The 18983-nt window shown below is 51.9% G+C and overlaps 1 protein-coding gene across 2 annotated transcripts in view; it reads right to left on the reverse strand.

Moving 5' to 3' along the window:
* Window positions 1–8879: 8879 nt before the first annotated feature.
* Window positions 8880–18983, reverse strand: part of MGLL (monoglyceride lipase) — a 63076-nt gene continuing 52972 nt past the window's right edge. For both annotated transcript variants that reach the window (XM_088534661.1, XM_010225290.2), the window contains 3 exons: window positions 17092–17181; window positions 11019–11234; window positions 8880–9432 (listed from right to left, as the gene is read on the reverse strand). In XM_088534661.1, coding sequence (XP_088390787.1) covers window positions 9307–9432; window positions 11019–11234; window positions 17092–17181 — 432 coding nt within the window. In that variant the 3' untranslated portion in view covers window positions 8880–9306. The remainder of the gene's footprint in view (window positions 9433–11018; window positions 11235–17091; window positions 17182–18983) is intronic.

Below are 18983 nucleotides of genomic sequence, written 5' to 3' on the forward strand. Positions count from 1 at the left end.
AATACCTGAGTTCTGGCAGATGGACAATTATTCTTCTATCAGGAACATAGCAAAGATACGATGTTTTCCATGTCTATGTGTTGCACAACTTCAGAAATTAGAAACTTTACTTTCTGAACACAAGTCTTGGGAATACAGCAGAGATCAGAGACCCTCTGTTCCTAGAAGGCAGTAACTTTTGATGCACTAAAAAGGGGAAGCTCCCCTTTTCATCCTGGCGGGAGAAGGAAACACATTCTTCTTGGAGTCACTGCTTTTCCTTTCTCTTGGGCCATTGCTGGAGAGCAAAATTCACTTGTGCTGGTGGATGGGGACGAGGGTCCCTTTGGGTCTGTTGCAGGGCAGCTCTCCCCGTCTTTGACCCTCTGGCTTTGCTCAGCCTCGAGGCCTGTAGCTTTCCTGTTCTCCTGGACGTTCAGTTTGTGTCAGGGAGTGTTTTGGAGTCTGCTCTGCCGCAGGCCGCGTTACCTCCTCGTCCCCCTGGACTCCCAAGGAGGTACCGATGTTCTGTGTCCTGGCCCCGTGTGCAGGGCCTGGCCCGCGGAGCCGCGTGGCTCCGAACAGCCCCGCACCGGAGCCGGGAGCCTCCGTCCTGGACAGGGCAGGTGCTGGGAACTGCAGGGAGGGAAGAGCCCGTGCGGGGCACGGGGGACTCGCAGGAGCTGTCACTGCTGGGTGTTGATGGTCATCTCAGTCACTTATGAGACAAGAACCTAAAATAACCCGTGTCCAACGGGCACGGGCCCCGTGCGGCTCCGCGGCGGGGGTGTTTCCGTGGATAGGGGCAGGCTCTGGGGATGCGGTGTTGGGCAGCGCCGTGCTGCGCGTTTGGAGGCGCTGGGAGCGTGGGGTGGCCTTCCCTGCCGATCCCGCTGGTGGGAACCCGTGTTCCCGCACGGCGTGAGCGGCCCCGCTCCGGCAGCGCCCGCGGGAGGTGCCCTAGGGAGGCTGCAGCCAAATCGCATCCAGGCAGGGCAGCAGTGCAGGGCAGCAGCGGGGCTGGGCCCTCGTGCGCGTTGTCACCGGTGTTTGACTGGTTTCCCTGGCAGAACAAGTCTGAGGACAGGGATGGGGCCGCGTGGCCGCTCAGGCCGCTCCGTGCAGCTTTGGGAATGTCCCTGTGGGAGCGCAGGGAGCCCCGTGCTTCCCTCGGGCGCGTTGCCCAGCGGGCTCCTCTGCTCGGGGCGCGTGCAGGGGCTGCGTGTTGGTCACACCGAGCTCTGCACCTCCGTGAGCACCTCCAAGCTCTGACGGGACAGCCAGGCTGCTCGGCGCCCTCGGAGTGGTGAAAGCAGCTCCGCAGCCTTGGGGAGGTCGGAGCGTGGAGCTCCGGGTGCTCCAGGGGAAGGAGGGTGGAGGAGCAGGACCTCCTGTTCCGCCCTGCCAAGTGTCAGCTCGGGAAGGCGCCCTGCAGCAGCCGCTGATCGCGCAATTCACTGGTGTTTTCCCTCCCTTTATTGCTGAAGATGACAGGGAATACAAGCAGGATGTTTAGTTCATTGCATCCCCTCTGCTCTTCCTGCATGAATCCCTGTCTGACGTCTCGGCGGTTGGTTTCCCGCTGCGGCGGCCCCGTGCGCAGCCTGTGCCCTCCGCTCGCGTCGCGGTGCCGCGCGGGGCTCGGGGCAGCGGCCCCCTCTGCAGAGCCCTGCAGCGAAACGGGCACGGGCAGGAGGCCGAGCCGGGCAGCCCCGCGAGCAGCGTCTCGTCCACGGGCCGCTCCCGAGCGCTCCCTTCCCGCAGCCGTGAACGCGGCGCGAGCGACGCCGCGCGCGGGACGGGGGGTCAGGGCGGCCGGGCGCTCCGAGCCCTGCCCGTGGCTCCCAGGGAAACGCTGCTCCGCTGGGAGCGCCACCAGACTGTGCAATTACCGGGGGTCCTTCCGCCCCCTCCGTGGGCAGAACGGGGCCGTGGAAAGCCCGCAGGAGCGGATGGTCAGCATGCACCAGGCTCCGTAATGAGCCAGGTCATAACATAGATCTGAATTCACTTTATTCTTGCTGCAAATGATTTTATCACAAAGTTTAAAAAAGTAAGAATATATTTTTCTTCTGTTGCCAGTGTCCTTTTTTGTGTTCTGTTGCCTCTGTCCTTTTTATTTACTACTAGCCACCTGTTCAATTAGGGAGATTGTAAAATTTATCAGAGCGACAATATATTTAAAAAGAAATGTGCAAGCATGTGTGCAGCAATAAAAAGCTATATATTTCACTATTTCTGCTGTGGCCTGTTGATCAGCAGCTGATGGCAGCGTGGCTTTATTTCTGGAAGGACTTGGTGGGATCCTGCAGCTTCTCCCGCACCCGAGCGATGGTGGCTCTGCCCCTCCTGTCCTGAGCAGCGATGGGGACAGGGACGGGGCGGCTCTGGCGCCCGGTGCCACCGCGTTGTGTCCTCGCTGCCGGGGGGTTTTGCAGCCTCATCCGTGGCTGATGGTGTCTCAGGGAGGAAGTCGCTGCGGGCAGTTGCCAGCAGGTGAGTTGTCACCCCCTGGCACCATTGTCGGTGCTCTTGTCATTACTGACGAGTTTATTCTGCTCATTAAATCCAAGGGTGGAGATTGCCTAGTCTCCTTGGAAAGCGCTTCCTTCACTTGCCCCTGGAGTCACTGGGGCATGTGTTTCCTGCAGAAACTCAAGCCCACCGACGGGCCAATTCTCCCACTCCTGCCCTCTCACGGGTCGGGGCGGCCGCGGTGGCTCCCGTGACAAGCGGCGGTGACGGGGCTGCCCTGGGGAACCTTGGGGGTGTTGGGGGCCCAGGGGCTCTGCCTGGGAACCTGCCGTGTTTCTGCGGGAGACTCAACAGCGTCCGCGTCACTAGCGCTGCTGGGAGGGACCCACCTGGGACAAGCTCAAGCAATAACCTGGCTCTTGGGCTGCAGCAAAGAGAACATGCAGGGAGTGTCGTGCCGCAAGGACCGGGAGTGAAAGGTGGGAGCATCCTCAGGACACTCGAGCTGTTCAGGTTGGTACAGCCATGGTCACGCTGCAGCGAGGGCACCTTCCCTCGTCACACCTTGTGCTGTGCTCCCGGCCGCAGGGTTTTCCTGCCTTCCCTCCAGGAACCTGGCGCCGCCCCGTGCGCTCTGGGGCGCTGCATTTTGCCGGGTCTTGCACATTCGTTGAGGAGGAGCGAGCGCAGCCAGCGCCGCTGCCGAGGAGCGAAGGCCAGCGGCCGCCTCGGGGCTCTGCTCGCGGTGGGGGACGCGTGTGCCGGAGCAGCAGGTTTCATCTTGCCTTTGAGCTAACCGGGTTTGACATAACAAATTTATTAAGAGAATGGAAACCACAGGGGTGAACTGTTTCTCCGAGTAGGGCCCCGTTCGCCATAAGGAGCCGTCTCGCTCGCGGCTGCTGTTGCTGCCTGCCTTGAAGATGTGCTAAGTGAGCTGGGGAGCCAACTCTGTTTCCAGGGTTAAACGGCTCCTCCTCTGGAGATGCCTCCTGCTGCTGGGACAGCCCCAGCTCTGTGGGCGGCCGCCCGTTCCCACGGGCTGCGTCACTTCTGCTGACCCAGGAGCCGTGGCCTGGGCTGCCGGAGCCAGGGCGGCTCTGAGCAGTGAGGAAGGTGCCCGTGACCCGGCACGGGCAGAGAGGGAAGGGGCTCGTGTTTCGGGGAGAGCAGATGGTCCTTTCTGGAGCCCCGGCAAGAAAAACTCCATTTGGAACCAAGAGGGGGGTTGGGGCCCAGGCAAGGCAGGTTCTGCAGGGGGAGGATGGGGGGCTGGTGGCCGTGTGGGGAGCAGCTGCGGCCCTGGCACTGGAAGTCGGTGAGCGCGGCCTCCGGAAGGGGGAGCGGAGGGCATGGGCCCTTCTCCGCTTGGTGGGGAACTTTGTAAGCCCACAAGTCTGGGCAAGGTTTGAAGGGCATTTTGGGAGCCTAAAAGCTTTGGAAGGGAAGGGATACCCAGGGAAGGACTAGCCCAGGCCCCAAGGGCAGAGCAAGTGCCGGGGGAAAGAGCAGCCCTGGGAAGCGAGGCCGACCGCAGGCTCGAGCCCTCGCAGCCTCTCGTGTTGGTTCTCCCTGTCGTTTTGCTCCTGCCCTGGTCACTAACCCAACAGGACATGAGGCCTTGGGGCCGGTATGTCGGGAACGGGCGTTTGGAGGCCGGGGAGCCCAGCACAGGGGCAGCCTTCGGTTAAGGCCAAGCCTGGGGCGAGGCTGCGAGGCCGGGCGCCTCCGTTCATGGGATCTGGGAGGTGGAGAGGGGCATCCTAGGGAAAACCGGGTTAACTCCACGTAGCTTCCAGTGGGAGAACCTGAGCTGCTCTGGGTTGCCTGGAGGTGTCATTAAAAGCCCTGGCAGCACCAGCTCCTCTCTGTTACTCCCCTGTGCTCCAGCCTCGGTGCAGGTCAGGGCCGCGGCGGCGCCGCGCGAGGCCGTCACGGTGACGCGTGGAGCGGCGCCGCTGCGAGGACGGGGCGCCCGGCACATGTGGGTGAAGGCCGGTCCCGCGCTGCAGGGCTGACTTTATCTCTCCCTTCTGCTCACGAGGGTTTTGTCTGCGCATTCCTGGCACAGCACTAACATTTCTATGAATTTTACGACTCTTGTCTCCTTAGCAGAAGCCAACGCTGTGCTCTCTAAAACCGCTTCTTCCCTCCACCCCAGGAGGCAAAACTGGACTGTTATCTGGGAGTTTTAAAGCAACGCTGCTGGGGGCAGGTTCACTCTCATTCCCTTCTCCTCCTCGGTAAGGACCTGGAGCTGCTTGTAGCCGCGTGGGGCTCTCCTGCTGTGAAGCTTCAGGGTTAATTTTGGTGGCCTTAGGGAAGCTTTGCTGGTTTTTGAATGAAAGCCATGGCGTGTTTTTCATCTAAATAAAGAGGCGACCATGAAATGAAGCCGCTGTCCTTGGAAGGCCCTGGCTCCTCCTGGGGCTCGGCCTCGTGGCAGGGTTGGCTGCGGTCACGGCCCCTTCTTGCACCGGGGCAGCCACCCCCGTCCCTCCTCCTGTCCCCCCCGGCCCTCGTTCCGCTCTGTCCGTACGAGGCGGCACAAGCGCTTCCCGCTCTGGACATCTTGCCCTCTTCTCTGCTCTCCCCCAGCCTGAGGGGGTTTCCCTGCCAAGTTTCCTTTAATTAGACGTTATCAGGCATTTCATGCGTATCATGCGATCCATCCAAACTCTTAATTAATCTCTAAGGAATTTTTTTTCATCTCAATGCCTGGAATATTTCCAGGCACTAACGCAGCCCCTGTGTGTGCCGGATCCCGTGGAGGACGAGGCCCGTGGGCAGCGGCTCCGCTGCGGTGGACGCGGGCGGCTCCGTGCAGGGCCGGGAGAGCAGGGAGCTGGGGTGGCACCTGGAGCCCTGCAGGGTTGGTGGTGTTTGCTCAGGGACGCGGCTGTGCAGCTCAGTGAGCTGCTGTGAGGACGTGAGCAGCACGGAGCAGGTTGGAGCAGCACAGAGCGGGACGGAGCGGGATGGAGCAGCACGGAGCAGCATGGAGCAGGACGGAGCAAAACGGAACAGGATGGTGCAGTTTGGAGCAGGATGGAATGGGATGGAGCAGGATGGAGCACCGTGGAGCGGGACGGAGCAGCACGGAGCAGGATGGAGCAGCATGGAGCAGGCTGGAGCAGGACGGAGCAAAACGGAACAGGATGGTGCAGTTTGGAGCAGGATGGAATGGGATGGAGCAGCACGGAGCAGGATGGAGCACCGTGGAGCGGGACGGAGCAGCACGGAGCAGGATGGAGCAGCATGGAGCAGGCTGGAGCAGGACGGAGCAAAACGGAACAGGATGGTGCAGTTTGGAGCAGGATGGAATGGGATGGAGCAGCACGGAGCAGGATGGAGCACCGTGGAGCGGGACGGAGCAGCACGGAGCAGGATGGAGCAGCATGGAGCAGGCTGGAGCAGGACGGAGCAAAACGGAACAGGATGGTGCAGTTTGGAGCAGGATGGAATGGGATGGAGCAGCACGGAGCAAGATGGAGCAGCATGGAGCAAGACGGAGCAGCACGGAGTAAAACGTAACAGGATGGTGCAGGACGGAATGGGATGGAGCAGCATGAAGCAGGATGGAGCAGGCTGGAGCAGGACGGACCACCATGGAGCAGGGTGGAGCAGCACAGAACAGGATGGAGCGGCACAGAGCAGAATGGGCACTGCAGACCCGGCACTGCTGAGGGCTGCCCTCACACACAACCCCAGAGAACAGTTCAGAAAACATAACTTTATTATTAGTTGCAATATACATTGTATTCCTTTAAGAATCCTAAACTTGTACATGTTTTTTCCCACTGAAAATACATGTGTATGTATATATGTCTTTTTTATATATATATATTTATATATGTACGTATGTATTTTATTGAACTGGAACACAGTGGAACAAAGAGAGGCAAGCTCAGAAATAACTTGGAAAGGTAAGTGTGATCTCAAGGGGTTTGTGCTGGCAGTGTGTGCGGGTAAGTGCTATAAAAGAAGAGGCTAAAGAGGAACGTGGTGGGTCGGCACCCGGCACTCGCTGCCCTCGCTCGGCCCCTGTGCCCGCTGCCTCCTCCCGCTGCGCCCTTCCCTGCAAAAGGTACCTGAAAGCAGAGTTTAATCACATTTCCCTCAGCAGCAGCTCTGATCATTGCTAATCTGCTCAGTTTTCCTCCAGGGCACGGGGTGAAACAACCGGGTCAATGTGAAGCAGCTGCAGAGCAGGGCAGGGGCTCGGGCCGTGCGGGGGAGCTCGCTGGGTCGCTCCGAGCTCGGTGCTTCCGCACGGATTCGCGGGGAGCTGGAGGTGCACGGGCAGGGAGCCTGGCACAGAGCCAGGGGCTCCTGCTCAGGTAGGGTTCCCTGTGCCCATTGCCTCAAAAGATGGCTCTTCAGAAAAAGGGGTGGGTTTTTTTTATTTTTTAACCTGAACTACATTTGATTTTTAATCTGATTTTTCAAATGCAGCTTCCTTGGGCCACATCTCCCTGCTGAGCTTAGCCCAGCAGGGGAATGAGTCTTGGCTAGGTTGCTGTACCTGGGTTCCAGGCGCTCCTTGGTGGAGGGAGCCGCGTTGGCCAAGGCACCAATTGTGGAGCCGCCTGTGCCGGGCCGACCTGCCAGCTGCAGCCTCCCTCTCCCCACAAAGTCTTCGTCGGGGCAGGAAAGGAGTTAAGGACGTGAGCACGGAGCGCTCCGACTGACCTCCTCAGGAAAAGTGCTTTTGGGAAAAGAAATCTCATCTTTAAGAAAGATTAGGAAATCTCATCTCATCTTATCTTGCTGCCGCCCCACAACATCGGCCCCCCTGCACCATGCCGCCCCATTCCTGCTCTACCTGGAGAAGGGGCAGGTTTAGCCCACTGAAAACGCCCCACACTTGCTGACTGCTCCTCCTCGTGAGGTCGCTGCAGGGGCCGCAGGGCTTGCTGAGAGCACCAGGCTGCGCTGGGATAACGTGTTAATCAAACGCTCACCCTGCTAGGAGACGTACGGCTGTTTCCTCTCGAGAGGCAGGGAAGTACAAGTGTAGAACTGCCCAAGTCAATGGGCATAAAAGCACTTTCCTGACTAGGTCCCCACGGCAGCGGTGAGGACAAGGGCGTAACGTGCGCCCACGCTGCGCCGGTGCCTCTCGCTGAGGTGGGTCTGAGCTGCTTCTCACTGTTACTGCACAGAGACCCCGCTCCTGAACTGTGCCAGAGCCGTCACCACTGCTGCTGGGGAGGAAACAGGGCCCTTGTTGGTCACTGTGCAGGGTGGGCCGATTCCTCTTACGGAGTGATGACCATCTTCCTCTCTTTGCAAAACCGGAGGGACAGGGGCACGTTAAACTCCTTCCCTTTGGCTAATGCCAATATTAATAACTAGGGCCACCCTGCCTGCACGGCTGTGCTGCTGCTGCTGCATGGAGGCAGTGCCTCTGCTCCACACCTGCGTCTCTGCTGTCTCCCCCAGCCCCACAGCAGCCGCAGACCCCTCCAGATTTGCCCATCTGCGCCCGGCTCAGCCCGCGGGGCGCCCCTGAACCCCCAGGCAGCAAGGCCTGTGCTTTGAGCTCCCCAAATCACCACGACAGGCGAGTTTGGCCCTGCCGGGGGTGGCCGTGTTGCTTAGGAGGAGACCGGGCAGCGCTTGGCCAGGGTTTCCATTCATGTCCCGGGTCTCCCGCTGAACCACCGGCCCATGCGGACACCCCCGCTGCTCCGCACCCACCAGATGCTCTGCGCTTCTCTGGAGCATTTTTTTTTTTTTTCAGGACCTTTTCCAACTGATGAAGGAAAACAACAGATTATAACTGTAAAGTTATGGTGAGAGAACTGGATCCTGGTAGCACAACATTATTCCTTGCCAAGAGAAGGAATTAACCCTTTCTTTAGACTCTCCTCCCATTTCTTCCCCAGCTCCCAGTCACCTCTATATACATCATATATTATATTACTATATTCTCTTAAAACTCTTGACTTTGCTTCTTTAGTTTCAGTAGCACAATTAATCCAAAAATTAGAAAAAAAAATAGAAAGAAAGCAGCCCCTAGGAATATTTACAGAGTAGTTCATCTTGCAGAGGAGAGGGGGGCTTGGCCCTGGGAATAGCTTGGTTTTTGCATGTGATAAGCCAGTTTGATTCCACATTCATCCTTTCCCCCTCTGGGATTCTGTTCTGATGATGAGAATTACGAAGCTGTTCAAGAGGCTGTCCCAGAGCACAAACCCACGGAGGCGTCCGGGTGGGGGAGAAAACGCACACGGTTTATTCTCTCCCCCTGGGCCTGGCCTGCTAATCAAGGCAGTATCCAAAGGGGTCTGGTCCTGAAAACCAGCCTCTCACTTCCCAGCAGGAGCCTATTCCCACCCCATGGGCTCTGCCTCGGCCTCTCCTCATTGCCCAGCAAGCATTCCCCTCTCCAGGGCCAGGACTTTTAAGGTACTGGATGGTGGGAAGAAGAATGGGACTGTACATACCTGCAATCAAACCCATAAAACGGAAGATATGGATGTGTTTAACATACCAAAAATTATTGCAGTATAAATACATTCCTGGCACCTCAGCAAAAAGAGGGAAGGGGAAGTGATAGTGGAGGCTTAGTGGATAAGGGGCTCTTTAATAAAACTACTCAACCTGGAAAGCTTTAGTGGCTGCTCCCATAGCTATAAATTCTTTCTGAGATTAGGGCAATGGCCATTTATGTGAGCAAAAAAATGCTCCATCTTGTTCCTCTCCCCCCCCCCCACCCTCTCTCATGCTGTGCACGATAAAATATCCCAACAGTCCCTCTGTGTCAGATCTTTTTCAGAGGGACTTCTAATGAGAACAGCATCCAACCCCAGAAAACCCCAGTAAGAGTTGCAAAAATAATTGCTCTTAAGTATGGCTGGTTTCCCCAGCTGCTGAGACCTTCTGGCCAACCCACGTTAGTATTTCCGTGAAGACAGCGGTAGTGACCTCGGGCAGCTCTTTGTGGAGGGCATGGTAGGCTTCTTCATACACCTGCAACCAGGAAGACAGTGAAGATCAGCGCAGAAGAGCAACATCCCAATGAACAAGGTCACATTTTTGTCAAAAGCCCAGCACCTCCTGCCCACACCTGGTCGTTTTTTTTTTTTTTCCTAGATGTGGCAGGTTATGAAGCCAAAGAGGTTCCCTGAGCTTTGGCCCACCCCACTTCATAAGGGTTCCCACTGGACTCTCAAGTTCTGTGCTGACAGAGCCTCGTTTGGATTGTGCTGGAGGCAGATGTTGTTTTTCTTTATGATTCTAGGGGTGGAAAACGAGCATAAAATGGAGTGGTGAGAAAGGACAGGGCACCTTATGTCTCTGCAGTTTGTGTGTTTGGTGGGAGATCATAAGTGAGATCTTCTGCTCAGAGGGGCTGCACCCCGGGGAAAGGCCTTGCTTTACTGGAGCCCAGCGCTCACAGCAGCTCGAGCAGCCAGATCCTGCATGTCCCTCGCTGAGCCCTTCCAACCAGTCACTTTGGCAAGCTGCCTGCTGCAGTGTGGCCTTTATAGGTCACAGAAGGAAGTGGAAGGGATTTCTTTTTTTCCCTTGCTTCTGATCCCCTTTTTGCATTCAGGTCCTCATGGCAAATGGCTCCTCCAAGATTTGATCCCTTCTTCGTTTCCCATCCCTGACATCTGCCAACCTTCCAGCTCCCTCCCATTTTTATTGTGTCCTGCTCCTTTGCTGCACTTGGCATTCCTGGTGCTGAAGCAAGGAGGCATTGGCATTGGAGCCTGACACTTGGGCCTGACCCAAGCACTCTGCTGCCCTTTAGCAAGCTTTGCTGTTTCTTATCCTTGTAAGAAGTAGGAAATACTTATCATGCCCTTGGAGTTCAAAGGACAACGAGGGATGTTCCCATCATGCCTTGTGTAATTTTACTTCTTTTATGTCCAAACTATCCAGTTATTTTTCTGACGACAAAAGCTTTCCCTCGCTCTCCCTGTCTCCCTTTCAGGCTCATTCATGTGCTAACAATTGGTTAATCAGCTGTGGCTCTCTCCAAACGAGCAGATGTGAAGTGGCTTTTGTTGAGTTGTGCTTTGGAAAGGCCTCCCTGCACCTTTATGTGCTGAGGCGTGAGGTGAGGATGGTGCTAACATGGTTGGCATTGTTCAGGAGAGCTGCTGGGGTCAGCCCGTCACCTGGTTAGGGGCCTGGCTCTGCGGACACGTCAAGTTGCTTCATGTTACAGAGCTCCCTAGGCTCCCAGCTACCCACAGGACCAGGTATTCACATCACCCATGATTCCCACTCCAAAGGGATCTCAGCTGAATCCTCACCGCTAATGGTCTTGTCAAGCCAACGAGGCAAGAAGCAAGCTAGCCCTGTGACTTGTTAGAACGTGGATATTGGCCAAGATTCCTGAGAGAAGGTTTGGGCCTTAACTGCTATGTTAACCGCTGTGCTGACAGGTACCTATCAGTGCAGTTGAGGTCTATACGGCCCTGCTTTCCCTCAACACTGCTTACACCTCTGAAGGGAGCTGAGCAGACCCCCTACCCCGCGCCGTGACTGCTGCTCAGGCCAATAGTAACACTACAACTCTATAAAAAGCAAGCAAGAAAGATAACCTTGAGAGTCTTGTCCTGACTCTGCACTGTGTCCATCAGGAAATAGGACCCTTTGATATCACAGAGCTTGTCAGAAGAGCCGTGTAGCACCAGGATGGGCAGGGTCAGCTTGGGCAGAGCTCGCTCGATTCTGGCAATGGCGTTCATCAGCTGGATGACGAAGGAGATCTTCATGCCACCGTGGTAGACCAGGGGATCTGCTGTGTATGACTCCATCTGGCACGGAGAACGAGGTAATGTAATGTTAGCAATATTTCATGCAGAAAAAACAAAACACTCACCTTGGCTGTGAGGAGTCTCTTCCTTTCGCTTGCATAGTCATTTCCTACCCTGTCAGGACATCCTGCCATCACAGTCAAAGCTGACATCTTTACTGCAGCTTCGCACAGAACCTGGCTTGTTCCAAGCTGCGTGTTTCTCTTTTACGTCACTAAAAAATACTGGAGCCAAAGATCTTTCCACAGGCAAATAATCAGTCAGCCAATGACTGTTCCCATGGGGACACCTGCTTACATCTATTTCTACCCTGACATGTCCTTCTGTCACTGAAAGGTGACACTTTCTTCCATGCATATGGTACTTCAGTCTGCATTATTTTAAAATTCATATTGTCCGAGTCCTTATCCTGCTTTGGTGACGTCCTGGCTGTCCCTCTCTCCTGGGATAAAAGTGACCCAAAGTGGCAGCATACCTGCCTGCAAAGCACTCCTGCACTGAACGGTTCTCCCTCAGTATAGCAAAGACAGCAGCTCCCTGTGACCCTTCTCCTCAAGCTGGACTACTCCAAGCTGGAGCCTGCAGGCCCAGGCCTCCAAGGGAAGGTGACTTCAATGAACCTGCTTTGTGTGAAGTAAGTTGTGGGCTTGCGGTAAATAACATTTAGGGACCCCATTAGCTCAGCACAGTTCTTCATTCAAATGTTGGCATTAGGTGGCAGGCAAAAAAATAATTAAAAAAATCAACAATTTGCTCAGGCAGACTGTGAGAGGATAAAAATGTACAAGAGCTGGTGCAGAAAGTTGCTAGGAATGAGTAGTTACCACAGCAGGCAAATCTACAGTAAATATTTGTATACTGTACATGGAGACGGCCCACACAGCCACTGCCATCTCAATATTTGCCCGAATGCTTTGATTATGGGTTGGTCCCTGGCACAGCCTCCAGTTCCTCCCAACCCTGACAGATGTTTATAGAAATGATGATTATTTATAGGCGAGCTGAAGACAGCCTCCCCCTCTCCTCGCAGGCAGGGAGGACTGCTCAGGTTCTCCCTCCCCTGTGGAAAGGTAGGGCCTCTCCTGCTGCACATGCCTGCCCTGAGGAGACCAAGGCGGGACGTGACCCATGATGCCACCCCAGGGACACCCTCTTACATGGAAGTTTGGTCCCAGATGGGCACCCTAGCAGGAGCAGAAGCACCTTTCTTGGCCCTGACCTGCCATGCTGAGAAACCAGAAGCCTCTCTGGGTTGAATTTTACGTTCATCTCCCTGTGAGATGAGATTTCAGGCTGGCAGGAGGATGCTACATGAAGGGGGATTTTTCCAGATGGAGGGTTGAATTTGCCCAAGTTTGTAGAGCCATTTTCCCTGCCCATGTCCTCAAATGTGTTAGGGAAGAGGCAGCAGAAACAGATCTGGTAGCAAGGCATGTTGGTGCACAGAAGTCCTTCCATAACCTTCTTGCTCCCACCACCGTGGCCACAACCAGCCCAGGCACTAGACTCTGAAATGAGGAGCACTTTTCAGCAGGGAGCCAAACACAGGCTTTTCTCTCACACCCAGAGCTCAGGAAAAGAGGATCTTCCCTTTGACATCTCCCTTTCAAAGGAGCAAGTTCCTGTGCACGCTGAGGGTTTGGAAAATACTGTTTGTAAGAGGCCACTTCAAAGACGAGATTCTGGTTAGTGCAAAGGATCCACTCTTAGGATGCTCCGAGCATCCTCATCTCCTGCTAACGGTGTTAGAAGACGCAGACGTTGGGCAGCGCAGGCCCTGTTTGTACACACAGGTACTATGCAACTGCTCTACCAGCTTGTGGGTGCAGGAACCGCTCCATTCTCCATCCCTGGCCAAGAAACTGCATTTTTTTTTTTTTTCTCAGAGAGAAGCATCAAGCAAGTGTTCATGGAAGAAGTTCAACTTTCACTTCCAAATTACCAGTCATCTGTAATTTTGCCTGCAGTCTCTTTAACTGCTGGGGGTACCCTGGAATTTTCAGCTAAACCTGTTGACTTTTCTTCAGCATTTTAAACAAAAACACCGGGCTCCTCTGGCTACTTAGCAACTGGATCTGGAGTTATTTGGCTAGACTATGTCATAGCACTTGCAGTTAAGCAACACAGCTTTGAGATGGGTTTCTTCCTATTTTTTTTCACTTGTTTTCTTTTTTTAATTGAAGGCAGCAGACGAAGGACTCCAGGGGGAAAAAAATCAAGTGGGGTGGGCGGATGGATTGACAGAAGTTCCATTCCCATGGAGTAACATAATGTTGATGAATTTATGTGAGTTGGTCCCCTCTCCACCCCCATACACTGCCATAAATGCCAAGGGATGACCTAATGGGTTCCTTTTTTCTCTTTTCTTAAGGAACAGGAAATTTCTAGCTACTGAGCAGCCAACCAGTATTTCTGTATAGACGACAGGAATTGAAAAAATAAAACCCAATCCCAACCACGATCAATCAGCACTGCAGGAGGGAAGATCCTGATCCCTGTGAATGAACAACAGTCGGAGAATTACTGTTCAGTGTGTGAGGTGAGTGCAGGGCACCAGCTCGACTGGGCAAAGGGGGAAAGAAAGGAACAGACTTCATCTCCTGGTGGGAAGGGGCAGCAAGAGAAGAGCCCTGCACAGTGCAGCAGTTTAGGATGGAAAAATATGTTTTAAAGAAAAGCTCTCTGCATCATTTTCTGTCATGAACTTTAGCGGTAAACAAGGTTTGGAGAACACAGGGCTGACGTTCAGCACCCTGCAGGACTTCCCACCCGCGTTCTTGCTCTAGTGACCAAGGAGAGTCAGTGCATCAGGTGAGCGAGGGTGATGCTGCCTCTGGGTCCTGCCTGGGCAGCACTGAGCAAAGGCGCACGCTCCGTGGGGCAGCGGGTGCGGGAACTTTGGAGGGTATCTCCAGGGACCAGGGATAGCCCCGCGATTTCCCCCAGCTGGGGCTCAGTGCAAGCTCCGCAGGGATCATCATCACAGTCTTCTTTAAAGAGTCTTTTTTAAAACACTGAATTTTTTAAGACAGAAGCAACGGTCAGGGTTCCTGCTGCAGTATGTTCCCTAGCTTAGATGTTTGCATCTTTCCTTTTCATTTTGCATAGAATAAACTCATTATAGTCAACCATACTATAGTCAGTGGGACTATTCCACTGAATTCAATGAGAACTAACAAAGATTAATGGGGTAAGAGAGTGTCCCCATGACCTTATTCACCTTGGAAGTAGGAATGGTTTTTCATGATTGCTTCTTGCTCCCTTCTGTGTCTCTTGCATTTGATATAACAAATAGACTAAACACCCCACTACCACCCAGTGTTCCAGTCCCTACACCCAGCCTGCTGGGAACAAAAACTCATCAGGAAAATCTTGGCTGATGTCCCCAAAATATTTCTAGAGAATAGAAAGTTGGTCTGGCAGAAGCATACATTTAACATATAAATAATGAATGTTTCCAGCACGGTGTGTGCTTTGAAGCTGCACATCTTGAGTCCAAACGGAGGATGCGGTGTGTGGCAGTGGCAGTCGCAGCACTGCCATGATGTGTTGTTTTCGGTGGATGCCGCTGTTTGAAGATGCTCAGGAAAGCACGCGGCATTGCAATCGCCAGCTGGCTGGGGCACCTGGGTATTTATTTTGCAGGCATGCCAGGCACTGGAGCAAGGAGGGGTTGGTTTCATTTTGAACACTACTCCATTACAGGAGATGCTAATGAAGCAGACCAACATTATTAATCATTTCAAGAGGCTTGGACAGAAGGAGCTAAAGGTAAAGGAGCTATGACATGAAACTGGACAGTATGGCAGGAGCTGCTCCACGGCAAGAAAATGTCACTGGAATAAAACAACATTCACAGGAAGCGCTTGGATTTGGAGCATCGCAGAGCAGTGGGAGCAGCAGCAAGTAATTGGGTAGAAAAAAAACCACGATAGCTTTTAAAATACACTATGCCCAGTGCTTGCTGTTGTGATTCTTAAAATGACTCCAGCCGCCTAACTGGAAATATCTGGACAATAATGTGCATCCAGCTAAGAGGGCTCATAGGCACCTTTGTGAGTGCGTTGTGATTTGAGATGTCCTCACTGCAGCACTGGTGCCATTGGGTGCACACCAGCACTGCCCAGCAGAAGACTCGGGTGTTGGAGGAAAGTATGTTGTGCTGATTGTCATGTAGAGAACAACATTCTCAAACTCCTTCCCTCCTCCAGAACACAGTTCACTTTTATCCTCTAAATGCAAATGCAGGAATGAAAGCTTTCTTCTGCGTGTTTTTACTGAATTAGTTTTCCAAGTAATACTTATTCTCTGAATTATATGCAATGAAATATGGCAGGTGAATGTAACTAAGAAAAGGTATCTATAGCTTGACTAGAATCAGCCTTCTTCCCAAGTCTATATTTTGTGCAGCCTTGTACTGTACTTAAGAACATAAGCCACACTGCACACCAGGATACAGCGGATCCACACTAACACACTCCACGACGTTTTCCCAGGATTTACTCCACATCTTCCTTTTCCAAGCTTCTTGGAAAGCAGCTTTTCCAAGCTGCTTTCAATCCAGTGAAGTATTATGCCTTGTTCACAGGTAAGGAAAACGGAGTCATTTGACCAAAAAATTCTTCGGCAGGGGCAAGAAATAACCCCTAAAGCCTTGTGACTATTCTACAAGACTCTCCTGCCTTCCAGTTTTCAGAATGGGCAAATCCACAGACTAAATATACAATCAGAAGTTAAATATGTTGTAGTTATACAACTGCTGACATTGTCTTTGCTGCTGATCCCTTCAGCTTCCACTCTAATGCTGGTATAGCTGCCCTCCTAGAGAAAGGCAATGTATTAGAGTCAACTTATGATATGACTCCTTTCATGAACAGCATGAAAAATGATAGCCTCTTCCTAAGAGATGCAAGCTGGCATGGGAGCACCTGATGACAGGAACAACCAGCCACTACTTCCTCTCTCCAGACAAGGAAATTTTATTTACTTATAGTCTGTGTCCTTCTCCTTTCTCTCCCATAGCAGTGAGAAGGAACAAATCTCCATTTGTGGTGTTGGAGCAGTTGATAAGACATGTGGTTTTACCAGTGATTGCATGAAAAGGCTGCATCAGTTATCACCAGGCGTGTGCATGAATGGGAGAAGAGTCTCCAGCAATGATCACATTGACAAAAAGAATCACCCTGGAGCAGCTCCATTCATGGCCACAGTGGTAGAAGCTGGAATTGGCTTGTTCAACTGCAGCTCACTGAAGTATTATTTTCCAGCACAGGGAGAATACATCATTTGTTCAGAAAGGCTGTAGCAGAGCCAGTATGTAATCCAGGAGACCTTGAGGCAAGGTCTTTGGGGCAAGCCTGCTCTTTTCTGGTATCTGAATGCAACCAGCACAATGCAGTCCTGGTTTGTAAGCAGGGCTCCACAGTGAAGCTTGATACAAATCACTGGGACCAGTGTTTTGCACTGCAAAGAGCAGGGTTGGAAAGTATGACCTTAGCAGTGTTTGTAATCTGTATGAACTATTTTTGCCATCGTAATAAGCAGTGGTGGCACAGCAGTGGTGCCCTGTGGTTCCCACGTGTTACCACAATTGTGGCATCTGTACATCTAGTGCCCAGAAGGGCAAGGTGCACCGAAGGGACACGATGATGATTTCCAATGATGAGTCAAGTTCTCTGTTCTGCAGAAAGACTCGTGGCTCTATTGACCTCAGAGATGCTTCACCTTTTTACATGAGCAAAAATCTTAGACTAGTGATTTATCAAAGCACCTTTTTTTTTTCTTATATAAGCAAAATGACAAGATCGGAATTACATATCAATTCAGCAGTGTCTTTAAATAGCATTATGGTTCTCACCTCTTTCTTGTTCCGGGAAATTGTATTTGGATCTATTGACCCCAGGGACAGGTTTGGGAGAACAAAGTTGAGCACTTTAGCTGCAAAAACCTGTGAATGGGAAAGGAGTAGTTAGAGGACTAGTTAAAGCAAGAGAGAGAAAACACAGAAGGCCAAATTCTTAGCTGATGGGAATCAGCACTGAAGTTAAGCAGTAAAGAAACACCAGCCAACACTGGAGAAGGATCTGTCCTATATTTAAACTATTTGTCATAAAGGGAAAGGATGTAAACTGCTCCTGGAATCAGGCATTGCATGTGCAAGCTTGAAATGCTTTCAACTGTGCAACTGCAACACCACAACTATATGTACTTTGTCTTATTCTCAAATTATTTTCAATGAAGGCCTCAGCTAAGCACTTTTTTAGGAAAAAAAAGGAAGTTGTTTCCATTCCTCTGCGGGCCTGGAGCTTGCTGCTGTTCATGGCCTCTCCTTGCTGTCACAGTCTGGTTTCAAGCCACAGAGCATAAGTGATATTATGTGCAATTTGTAGTAGTTGCCTATGCTGCATTCTTTTTGATAAGCTTATTCTTGGGGGAATCTGCAAATAAACAACAGCAAAACGTGCATGCACTGGCTAAGGAAATCTATTGCTCGCTTGTCTCCTGGGAAGGAAACACAAAAGCTCTCAGCAGCCCAAACCCCTGGCAGAAGAAAGGGTAACATTTTCCATTTCAATTACAATCTACCAGTTCTTTGATACCAGGATTCTGCTCTGATCTTTGATAGCTGTCTTTAATTAAGTGATCACCATTTAAGTCATAAAAAAAAAAGTAATTAGTGTGTATTGGTCTACGTTATAGCCCTTTTGTTTCCACCCCTAGTACTTGCAAGGTGCACTGTCGCCGATGTTCTCAGTTTCTGCTGATGTGCAACACTTCTAAAGCGCTCTCTGACATTTCAGATCTCAGATGATACGTGACAGAGTAATTATGACATTAGAGGAACAATGCAAGGTTGAAATCAAAGTCGTCAAGGACTGAAAAGAGATGAAGCCTCACAGCAGGTTTGAGAATGCCAGTGTGCTTTGGGGTGGACATAACCAAGGAAATTTTGTCAAAGTCTGCAAGCATTTCAAGCCCCCCACTGACCATGGCACTGTGTAGGCAAAATTAAGTTTTACTGAGATCACTGGATTTGGACCAATAAAAAAATCACAGAATCATAATGCTTGGAAAAAACCTTCAAGACCATCAAATTCAACTGTAAACCTTTTAACATCCTGTCTGCTAAACCGTGTCCCTAAGTGCCTCATCCATATGTTTCTTGAACACTATAATACACAATAAACATAAAGCTTTCCTCACACAAGCAACAGTGCAGCAGCCTACCAATATGCTGAAGGCAGGGAAGATACGACAAGGAAAGGAGAACTCACTATAAGCCTTATTTTCAGAATCTTCCTTTTGGAGACAACCTAAGAAGCCTTTTGTCAGATTTATATGGTCATTTTGCTATTTTAATGATACATGCTTATTATCACAATTTCACAGGTTAGTGATGACCATGACTGTGACATGCTTTGGAAATGTGCCTGAGGTCTTTCTGCACATTTCTGCAGCTTTGCAAAATGTAGTAACTAGCCAAAAAAAAAAAAAAAAAAACAGTCAAAGAAATGACTGACCCCAAGTACAGCAGTATACACTGGCCCAGATGAGCAGTATACACTGGCCCAGGTTACTGATTTAAATTTCTGGTGTTCAGCTGCACAAGAGAAGAACCAGCCCCATATATGGATGTGACAGATGTACCTACACCCATGTATACTCCCTGCCTGCCTAAAAATAATGATTACTTATGTGCAGAAAGAACTAATCTTGGTCAAAATAATTGTGAGAGGACTCTATCCCCTT

This window comes from Tinamus guttatus, unplaced genomic scaffold (genome assembly GCF_059628265.1).
Source record: "Tinamus guttatus ecotype Peru unplaced genomic scaffold, ASM5962826v1 Tinamus_guttatus_pri_ptg000580l, whole genome shotgun sequence".
Classification (NCBI taxonomy): domain Eukaryota; kingdom Metazoa; phylum Chordata; class Aves; order Tinamiformes; family Tinamidae; genus Tinamus; species Tinamus guttatus.